At 60.7% G+C, this 10,867-nt stretch overlaps 1 protein-coding gene across 3 annotated transcripts in view; it reads right to left on the bottom strand.

Annotated features, from left to right (window-relative positions):
• BSN (bassoon presynaptic cytomatrix protein) overlaps positions 1-10,867 on the bottom strand; it is a 92,929-nt gene that overhangs the window by 15,526 nt on the left and 66,536 nt on the right. For all 3 annotated transcript variants that reach the window (XM_054838152.1, XM_054838156.1, XM_054838155.1), the window contains one exon: positions 227-661. In XM_054838152.1, coding sequence (XP_054694127.1) covers positions 227-661 — 435 coding nt within the window. The remainder of the gene's footprint in view (positions 1-226; positions 662-10,867) is intronic.

Raw genomic sequence — 10,867 nt, 5'->3', positions numbered from 1 at the left:
CGATTTGGAGAGGTTGAGACAGCAATGTTTTGAGATCACCGTTTCCCAAAAGGTCATTTCCCGAGACAAATGGCCTCGATGACACGGTTTCTGCTCTGACTTGGAACACTCCCCACCCCGTCTCCGAGCATTGCTGCCGGCGGAGGCAGGGCTCAGCGCCAGGCCAGCCCTGGGCAGGATGCGGTCCCCAGGGATGCTCGGAGCCGGACGCACCCTGAGAGCTCACCTCCTGCTCCTTCGCCCGCGGCACCTCGGGGGGTGCCCGGCTCTCCTTGCTCTCTGCCTCTGGTTTGGGGGTCGTGCTCTTCCCTTTTGGCGCGGCGCCCTCGGGAGCTCTGGATGGCTCCGGGGCGGCTTTGGGCGGCGGCTTTTCCTCTGCTGGCACCGGGGGCTTCTTCTCCGCCGGGGCAGGGCTGGGGGTCCTGCTCTGCTCGGCAGCCCGGAGGGTCCTCGCGGGTGAGGGCTGCCGCTCCGGGGGTGCCGCCGGTTCGGCGGGCGCCAGCGCGGGCGCTCTCTGCTGCTGGCCGGCGGCTGGCGGCTGGTGGCGCGGGGAGCCGGCGGGCGGTTGCTTTGGGGCGGGCAGCGGCATCGGGGCAGGGTCGCCGAGGCCGCCTTCGAGCAGCCGCTGAGTTTGGCAGTTCAAGCACAGCCATTCGTTCTTCTACAAAACAGAGAAAGGAAAAGTTCTGATCAAACTCCCGGAGCTTTGTCACGGCGGGGACCTCGCCGAGAAGTCCAGCTGACGGGACATGCGGCGACGGTGCAAAGGACTCAGCCCACCCAGACCAAATAACCGCCTTCGGAGAGGCCAGGCGGTGAGCAGGCAAGCGCCGAGATGCCGGCGCGGGCTGCGGAGGGGCGTGCGGCATTGCCGCCGGAGCCTACAAACCATCTAGAAGGAGAGACCGGCCGTCCAGCTTAAACCTACCCCGACCCTCGTCAGTGACGGTCAGGCAGAGGGACCACGGCCAGGGCACAGGGATCCCACGCTCTGCCCCCCGACACCTCAGCACCAGCAGCTCTTTGCACCTCCAGTCTTGCCGGTATTTCGGTTTTAAGTGAAATTAAACAATGAAGGCAGATTACTACCGTAGCTTAACACTTCTCAGGCTCCATACAGCTTCTCTCTCGCTCTGATTTGTTTTCCTTGATACAATAAAGGTTTAATAGCATAATCATAATACTTAAGGATCTTTTTTTCCTAGGTTATCAGAAAATACCGGGTACACAAGTATGCAAATTTTTTCCAAAGATATTACCCAAAGTACACGCTGTGCGGGAAAAGAACAAGACAATCTCGTCTAGTGAAATTCTCAGCAAGACTCATCGTTTTATGGCCTGGAAAAAGCAGCTTGCGAGCGGGGCTGTGAGTGGCAGAGAGCCCGTGGGGCCAGGCAGGGGCTCTGCATTAAGAGAGCAGAAGCACTTTCCCCCCCCGGGGCTGTCCAAGGGCTATTTTTACCCACCCGGGAATGTCCAGGAATAGGGGTCGGACATTTCCTTCCCTTTTGCTGTTTCATCATCTTAAATCTTTTCGGTTTTGCTGCTAACAGCCTGATATGCCCCAAGTCCTTTTCCCCAGACTCCTCTTCTGCTGATCCGTCGTTGCTCCCGAAGCTCGGGGTGGCCAACCTCGGGGGGCAGCTGGCCCCAGAGGAGCCGTCGTCACACTGTTAGAGAGGTGGGCTTGGTCTTCAGCTGGACCGGCCTGGGATTGGGGCTGCAAGCCAGCCGTGTCTCCTGGGGCCACAGAGGCCACGGTCTCCACGTAGAAGATGAGGTTCACCAAAATGGCCTCGAGGAAACGGCCTCAAGTTGCACCACGGGGGGTTTAGGTTGGATATTAGGAAAAATCTCTCCACCAAAAGGGTTGTCAAGCATTGGAACAGGCTGCCTGGGGAAGTGGTTGAGTCACCACCCCTGGAGGTATTTAAAAGATGTGTAGATTTGGCGCTTGGGGACATGGTTTAGTGGTGGGCTTGGCAGTGCTGGGGTAACGGTGGCACTCGATGATCTTAAGGGTCTTTTCCAACCTAAATGATTCTAGGATTCTATTCTACGACTCTAAAACCCATACCTAGGAGATGGCGGCAGCATGACGGGCTTGGCACCCACACCCAGCACCCAGGAGCCCCCCACGTTTCCATGAGATGCTGCAAGCGCTTTGCAGCTGGTGGCGGCCGGGACTCGTGGGCATCCCCGTGGACGCTTCTTCGCTCGCGCAGCCATCTGGGCCAGGGGCAGCCACCCAGCCTGCGCTCTTCAGGGAGCAGCGGGGCGGGAGGGCTTCTTCTGGGGGGAAGGGGCAGGCGTGCAACATCCTCCCTCCCACCTCCACCACCCCGCTCTTCACACAAACGTCTTAAGAATACATTAGGGCTTCGGAGGGCCATAAAAAAAAAAATCCCTTTCAGCATGGTAATATTTAATTACCGCTTAATCAAAGAGAAAGTCTAATTAAGGGGCAAGTGCAGCCTATTGTATCTTAATGATTGCATTTGTCTTCTTTTATTTCAGAACTCGCTCTTGTCCCTGTGCCTCTGAATCAGATCTCCTCGTCCCGCTCCGCTGTGTAATTATTTCAGACTGCAGAAGGAAATGTGATTGCGTGACACAAATTGAATCCCTGCCTCATGGAAACGCGCGGCCTTTCATTTTTCTCTCAGGAATCCCATTTTTCTCCACCAGAGCTCCCTCCCGGACGCGAGCAGCGAGGGGCAGGCGCAGTGCAGAGGGGACGGGCTGGCTGTGCCGGGGCAGAGCTCGGCTCCTGCGCGTCCCTCTCCGCCACGCCATCGTGCCAGCTGCCGCCTTGGTCAGGCAGGAACCGGAGAAGCTCGGCCCACCTCGAACAACCCAGCCTGCCACGGCCAGGCCCTTCGCACGCTGCCTGGACGGGGCAGTGCCCGCGCTCATGGTGTCCCAGCCCGGCAGACCGTGCTGGTTGGGAAGCTCCGGACGAGGGGACGGGCACAGCTGCTTTGGCCTTCCAAGGCAAAGCTCAAGCCAAGGATGACCATGGGAAGGCCAGTGCTGGCCACCACGTGCCAACTACGGATGCCAAGTACCGGTCAGGTCTTGTCCGAGGAGGTGGCTCTTGCGCCCAGGGAGAGGCAGGGGTCACTCACGCTGTGGGCAGGGCCCTGCTGGGGCAGCCCCGGTGGCAGGACGCCCCCCGGCATGCTCCTCTTGTCTCCGTTTGCCTGGGTACAGGGGTACGCGCTTTGCAGGAGCAGAGGTTCAGGGTGGACGTTAGGGAAAGCTCCTTTGCTGAGGCAGCGGTACAGCCCCGGACAGGCACCGGGGGGTCTCCGTCCTCGCAGGGGGTTCGAGACTTTGCTAGATAAAGCCCCTTGGGTTGGTGGCTGCCCTGCTCTGCCTGGGAGGCTGGACTGGAGACCCCACGCTCCCCACGGGCACCTCCCTGAGTCCACGCAGGCAAGGGACACCACCGCAGCGCAAGGCGGGCATCGGGGGAGAGGACTGGCTGGCGTCATCTCATCGGGATGAGGCTCGGGGGTCCTCCAAGACCAGGCGAGCACGGGACCGATCTGTACCATGGGGAACTGACGGCTCCGCAGCTCGGCCCGAGCATCCTCCCTCGGGTTCCTCCCAGCCGTGGCTCCGCAGCCATTCCTCTTGGCAGCAGCCCCAGCTCGAGCAGCTCGCCCTGCCATCCTGCTCTCGCAGATGTGACAGCTCGCTTCACGGGACCGCACCGGGAAGCGGATAAGGGAACAATCTCCGGTAAAAATAGCCCTGCCAAAAAGATTGCGGAGCTCCTCTCTGAAACGCCCCTTGCCTTTCACGGCAGGCAGAAGGGCTGGGGTACAGAGGGAAGGCAGAAACCGGGGCAGGTTGCAGGCGGAGGGGGCCCTTAGCCTTCGCCAGCCATGAGAGGTGCCGGCCAAGCCCCGGGAGATGCCCGAGACAACAGACCGGCATATCTTGAGTTTGCATTTTCTCTTCCTGGCTTTTGTTTCGGCACCCGGGGGGTCTCCGGTGCCGGGGAGACGCCGCAGACAGTACAGCACCCTGCGCTTTAGTCTGTGCCCCCGTGGAAAATCACTGTGGGGTTACAGCCTCGGATGACAGAAGAGATAACCGACTTCCCGAGCCGCGGGAGAGCCCCCGGCCCCGTCAGCAGCCAGCGCCGCGCAGGACCACGCGTACGCCGCGAGCACAGGCTGTGCCGCGGCAGCCAGCGCAGCATTTGCCATGGCGTCCCGGCGTTCGCCGCAGCGAATACCTCTGGCAGCTGGAGCTGCAAGCTGCCCAGCTCCTACACGTGCACGAGGAGGGGGGCATGAAACCCCCCTGTGGCAGCTGCGGGGAGACGGAGGCAAGCGAAGCCGCCTGCACCTAGCGGGAACATCTCTGCCAAACCTCTCCGAGCTCTCGGTCCCCGTCTTTAAGAGACCCCTGCGGCCCCGCCGACCCCCGGCACTGACGCCCGGCACGCTGCTGGACGTGACGAACCGAGGGGCTCAGTGAAGATGCTGCGTCTGCGTCTGCCACGGACCCGCAGCGCTACCGGCTCGGTGTTTGGTTACCCCACAGCACCTCTGCTCCCTCTCAGCACAGGGGGATCGGCGCCGGAGCAGCTCCCCCGTACGAAGAACTCGGCCACGGGCATTTCCCAGGGATTAAGCTGCCCCTGAGAAAAATGCAAACATTCGACGACCGGCTGATTTGCTAACAGCTTGTAAATCCCCATCGAGATTAACCGGATCCCATGAAGATAATAATAATAATTAGGCTGTATTTAGTGCTTTGCACGTCCGAACCGTTGGATGCCCAGGAAGCCAGGGTGCCCCTCGCCGGGGCGGTAAGTGGGTAAGGAGCTTACGGCAAAGGCACGGCGGCGCCTGTCTGAGCCTCGGTGCTTAAAGATGCTGGAAATCACGGCCCCGGGACAGGGGCTTGCACGGTGCTGAGGTTCGCCGTACCACGGTGGTGGGCACGGCGGGGTTTAACCGCGCAGAGTGCAGGCGACGGGGAGCCGCGGCACAGGCAACGCCGCCGGGACGCAGAGCGGGGTCCAGGCAAAGGAAAGCATCAGTAATTAAAAAGAGGGATGAAACCAAAGCGCGCCTGAGATGCCGTCTTAAAACGAAGAGGCGCTGGCCGGGCAGGGAGGAGCGCTGGAAACCGGCCAGCGGGCAGGCAGGGGGGCGAAGGCACCGGGGGGCTGCCCAGCCCAGGCGGGTTACCAGCCTGCACCCCGGGAGGGTCACCGCCCCGAGCCCTCGGGCTCCCAGCCTTCCTCACCCCCAGACCCCTGGGATTTGCAGAGGAGTTACGGCAAAAGTAGGTTTCCAGGGAGAGAGTGGGAGCTCCTGCGGTCTTTAGGGGCAGGATGGAGCCCGGGGTGCAGGGCAGCCCCGGCCACGACCCAGAGCGAGCGGCTTCGTTCAAGGCATCGCATCCGAGCGGTAACGACTGTCCCAGTTTTTAATTGCGCACCGCATGAGCGGCGTTGGGAAATTCCGGATGCGGCTGCGATTCCCGCAGGCTCCGCCGAAGGGGCGGCGATTGCCGTGCCGACGGCTGCCCGCGGGTGAGGGAGGACGAGGAGCAGCCCTGCTCGCAGGGGAGCCCCCGGGGCCGCCACCGCAATACCCCAGGGCGATACGGGGGGGACGGGGCGCAGGGTCGGCGTGCCTCGGGGGTCTGCGTGCGTGGGGGGGCGCCCGGCTCCCCCCGAGCGCCGGCATCCGCTGGCAGGTGGCCACAGCCGCGCTCGCCAACCTCCGCCGGGCTTTACCCTGCAATTGTTTTAATTTACTAATGGGCGATGACAAAACTGTAATTAACTAAAACAGAAGTCTTCCCGCGTAATTTTGGTCAACGTTACCGCTTGGCAAGTTAATTAAATGCTGAATCCCCCAGCGCCGCTGGGGTGGTTTTTTTTAACGACGGAGCCAGCAAGCTTCAGCATCGCGCTTGCACATGAACCACCCGTTCAGCGACTCGGAGATCCGAGAGCCTCGGCGGGAGCCGGCGGTGCCAGAGGCTTCCCAGGCTTCCACGGAGCCTTCCCGACAGTCCCGCTGTCCCCGTCGCCCCCGAGACCCTCGCTGCAACCTCTCTGGCTTCTGGCAGATGCACGGCCATGGTCCTCATCCCAGCATGACCCGCTCCCCACAATACCGTCCCCAGGACTCTGCCCAGTTATTTATGTTCTACGGCATTATTTTACGCAATCAAACCGACACCTATTAAAATACCAGGACAAAAGGCTGTACAAAATAAGATAAGCAGCATGAGGCATAAGTATCTCGTGAGCCAGATGTCATCTCCCAGCATTAAACGCGGTGAATCTCACAGGAATATTTCATTTATTTGCTGACAAGTACTGTGCAGGGCTCATCACTGTGACAGATGGGTGCTTGGAAAATATGGAAAACACTTCTGGTATCTGAATCAAGATCCAAATTAACAACAAGAAGCTCATAAAATCGCTTCCCAAACGCTCCTCGCAGCCCCGCTTGCAGGAATCCTCCCGTCTCGGAGGGCTCCTGACATCCGGCCACCTCCCGCGCGCCCTCCCGCAGCACAAACGGGGCACCTCGCTGTAGGATCCCATCTCCCAAGCGCTCAGCACCCCGGCGCCAAGAACGCCACAGCTCTGTCCGCACCGGGGACAGATTTTAGCACAGTTTTAAAGGAAAGGGACTGAATTACGCTCGCTCGTTGGATGCCAGGGCTGTTTCAGACCCATCTCGGGCGGCGCGTGGGGTCCGGCTGGCAGGTTCTCCATCCCCTAACTGCTCCCATGCCCTTCCCTCCCCTCGGCAAAGATGCCGAAAGAACGCTGGTGCTCATTCATTTCGGATGCCGCTGCCCGAGCGCCGGCTGATGCTTGCTCCCCGTCCCGAGCCCCCCCCAAACGGCCTCCCTGCAGCTGGAGGCACCGCGCGCCTCTGCCAAGCCGGGGAGGTGACGGGGAGCGTGCCGACCTGCGCCAACCGGCGCTTCTCCGGGATGCTCGCCTGCGGAGCGGGGGGATGCACATCACGGTCCCGACCGCAGCACATTCACAAAACACGTTTTCGACCTCGTGTGCCGCCAGCAAATAACCGCGGGCCTGGTTTTACCTCCGCCCCAGCCCTTATCTCTCCCAGGAGGCTGAGGCGGCGATGGGATTTCAGAGGAGGGCGAGGAAACGCGCCGAGACGGCGGAAGCGCCAGAGATCGGGAGGTGAGACGGAGCAAACGCAGGAGATGCTCGCCAGAGAAGCTCATCGGGAAGAGACCAGAGAGGATTCGGCTGGCCCCGGCGCCAGGAGGGGACCGAGATTGAGGGGGAGGCAGCGAGAGGGGGGGCAGCCCCGGGGAGCTGGGGGACAGGCAGGGCTGGCTGGGCACGGCCGGCGGCGCACGCACGCACGTTCACGCGGCGCCCCGGGACAGCCGCCTCCGGGATGGGGCAGAGAGCGTAGGGGGTGTATTGCTCTGATGATGCCTTTTTTCCCCTAAAACCGCCCTCAAAATCCTGCTCAGGCTAGATGCGGAGCTGCCTGCGCGTGCCAACTGCGGTTCTGCCCACATATAGTGCTGCTTCTGAAGTTTATGTGCGCGTGTGTATATGTATACACGCATACCTAGACATAAAACCCGTAAGTACAAGAGGAGCACCGAGTGCAACTCTCGAACGCCGTTCAGCGGAGCAGGTTGTGTTTCTCGAGCCCGGCTGCTGGCCGCGTGCCGATGCCTGCCCGGCCGGGGGAGCCGGGGCTGGGGGGGGCCGCCGGGCTCCCCGGGGAGTTGTGGCACATCCTTCCCGCTGCCCGGCGGGAGGCCGTCGCAGGCAGCGCAGCAAAGAGCCAGCACTCCCTCGGCGTAAAGCCGCGGGCTCCCGGGAGCGTCCGCAGGGAAAGGCAGCGAGGGGACGGCGCGCGCCTCCCGCAGCAGAGCTTCCTCGGCTGCCAACTGCTCCACACTAATTGACTTCGTTACCATCAACTGGGCAAGGATTAGCGCGACCGGGGTTCGCAGATCAGCCCAGCTGAAAACCACCGCGGTTACTGCAATCCCTCGCTAAATGTAGCGTTTGAGAAAGCAGCCCAGCGATGTGTTTTCCAGCACCAGCCTGTTCTTATCTGTTCCCGTGGCCTCTCTCAAGCCGATGGAGCCAACAGCCCCTCCCCAGCTCTGTTTCGGATGTGCACGATGTACCGGTGCCCTTCACACCACAATAAGGCGATGAAACGCAGCGCAGGGTAACGAGCTCAGGGCTCGTTTTCCACCTCCCATCTGCTCTGCTCCGTCCCTCTTCCTTCTCTGTGCTGGGACCTCTCCTGCTTGGAAAAAAGACGCAGAAAGAGAAGATGGGAGAAGCTGCACGCGGCAGCCGGGGCTGCCATCAGCCGTGCTGGGAGGGAAGGGAAGGACACGGGCAGCGGCAGCTCCCGGTGCCCCCTCCATCGCTCCCTCCCCTCGCCAAACATACCCGAAGGGGACCTGGAGCAGCAGCGGCGGTGTCTGCCCTCCCGCCCATCGCCGTCACCGGTGCCGCCAAGAGGGGAAGGCAGAGCGACGGGGAGCTGGACTAGAGCTAGGCGCAGAAGCGGCCATGGCGGCACGCGGGAGCACCCTCCTTCCCCGGCTCGCCCTTCTCCTTTTCCCCCCGCACATGCCTCACGCCGGGGAATGTTTTCCTCCCCAGGTCCTGGCCGCAGCAGGGATGCGTCCGCCCTCCCCGGCACAGCCCAGGGCTGGGGGCGATAGCCCCCGAGGCATTCGCAGCCTCCCGCCCTGCAGTTCCATACGCCAGCGGAGGATTATTCCGGCTGAAAATCTTTGACTGATGAGTAATAGCAACGCTCCCCTCCGCTTGCCTTCGAGGAATAGCTGTGCTCTTGCCAAGTCCAGCTTATTCCACTGCAGCGGCCGACGGCCGGGCCAGCGAACGCCACCGCGGTGGGGAGAAAGCGGCGCAAGCCTCTGCGGCCACAGCGGAGCTGCAAACGCGGTTTCCACCGGCACGGCCGGCCCGGGCCACCCGCGGCTTCTCGCCCAGCTGCAAACCGCAGCGGCGGTGCCCTGGGGTCAGCGCATCGCCGTCCCGGGCAGCCCCTCTTGCAGCGGAGATCTGCAGAAAATCGATGGGCTTTTTAGCGCGCCCACGCACGGACAGGGGCGTACGCTGCTCCGCTCTTTCCTGAGCCGTCCCGGGGCTCCCAGCAAGGGTCCTTCCCTTGACAGAGGCTAGAGGCCGGCAACTCTCCCACGTCACTAGGAATCGCGGTGTTAGAGTTGGGCTCAGACTGCTTTCCCGTATCAGTACTCCACTCCAGCCCTGGAGCATCTCAGCCCCCGCATCCCCGTGCGGCCACAGCCAGGAGCCAGGCTCCCCCAGCTCGTCTCTGCCCCCTGCCCATCTTCCACCACCGCCTCCAAAACCAGGGCAGCTGCTGCGGCAGGAAGCACCTTCTGGATTTTTTCAGCTTAAAAAAATAGAAAAAAAAATTTAAAAAAAACCCCTATCTTTTTGAACAGCAAGAATGTTTCTAAGTCAAAGGATTTAAACTATTTTGCAATCAAGGAAGCATATTTCCAAACGAGCCCGATTGCGAGAGCCTGGGTGCTGTGTGGGCTGTGTGAAGGGGCTGCTAAAAACGGGTACACAGCTGTCCAAAATCTGGAAACCGGTGCTTTGGCAGAATATATATAGACATCCCTCCCCACTCAACATATTTCCTTCCAGTTCATTAGCTAAAAACATTTCAAAAAAATCAGCAGGATATTGAGGAGAGCATTTTGTTGCTCTGGGCTTTTCTAAAAGCCGTGGGACCGATTCCCGGGCCCGGGGGTGAGCGTCCATCGCCCTGGGAGCAGACTGCTGAGCACGGGCATCACTGCCGCGCTTCGGCAGGAACGGAGACGTCCGGCTATGAACCAGCTGCCGTCGGGAAGGGGAAGCAGAGACGCCGGCTGCCAGCACGGCAATGGAGATGACCGCAAGCAGGTTGGCCTCCAGACGGCAAGGAGGTGAGACATGGAGGCCAACCACCCTGGGTGGGACGTGGGACATCCTCCGCGTTACTATTTGAAGAAGAGAAGACTAGTTTTGGGGCCGGCCATGACCACCAGAAATGCCCATCTTCACTCCGACCCAACAAGCTCCCCCACCGCCTTCTGCACCAGGCCATCCCTCGGCACTTGGCGCCAGACAAGATGTGCCCTTCATTTCGCACGGTTGATGCCGCTGGCCAGCACCTTTGATACTCATTTATCTCCGTTGTTATTTCCAACCTGGATGTGCTCCCTTTTTTTCCTGGCCGTCGGCTACCACCGTGCGTCTTCTGCTACCTTGATGTCCCCTTCTGCAGCGAGCGGGTGGAGATAAAGCTGCCTCTGGCCTGGGACAGACCCACGATGGAGCACCTTTTCTAACAATTGGGAGAAACCGCACGTCCAGGCTGGGCACCTGAGGGTGCCGTCGCGGGAGGACACGCACGAGCGTGGCGCTGCGTATTACAGAAAAAGGAAAATCAGGAAGAGTAAGAAAATAGGAGGAACGAGAGAGCAAGTCTCAGACACTGAAAACGCTTTTCGTTTCCCTTTTCGCTGAGCCTTACTATTTCTCTCTGTTTTATCTCGGAGAAAGAGCTAAATTAACTACCGGCTCAGTTCCGAGAGACTGGATCCAAATGGATGAAGAATTAAGAAGATTTTCTGTTCACAATAAAATCCAGCCAACGGTATTAAAGCAGCAGAAGGTTGGGTCTGGTTCTCAAAGATTAGCTATGGCTGTCCCAAGGAAGACGAGCTCCGATTTTCCCATTCTGCTCCAACGTGACGTTTATAAACCTGTCGGGATCATCTGCAGTCGTTACGGACCAGACTGCAACGACCGCCG

The sequence above is a fragment of the Grus americana genome, chromosome 11, assembly GCF_028858705.1.
Source record: "Grus americana isolate bGruAme1 chromosome 11, bGruAme1.mat, whole genome shotgun sequence".
In the NCBI taxonomy this organism is placed as follows: Eukaryota; Metazoa; Chordata; class Aves; order Gruiformes; family Gruidae; genus Grus; species Grus americana.
This window is presented reverse-complemented; position numbering and strand designations above follow the sequence as displayed.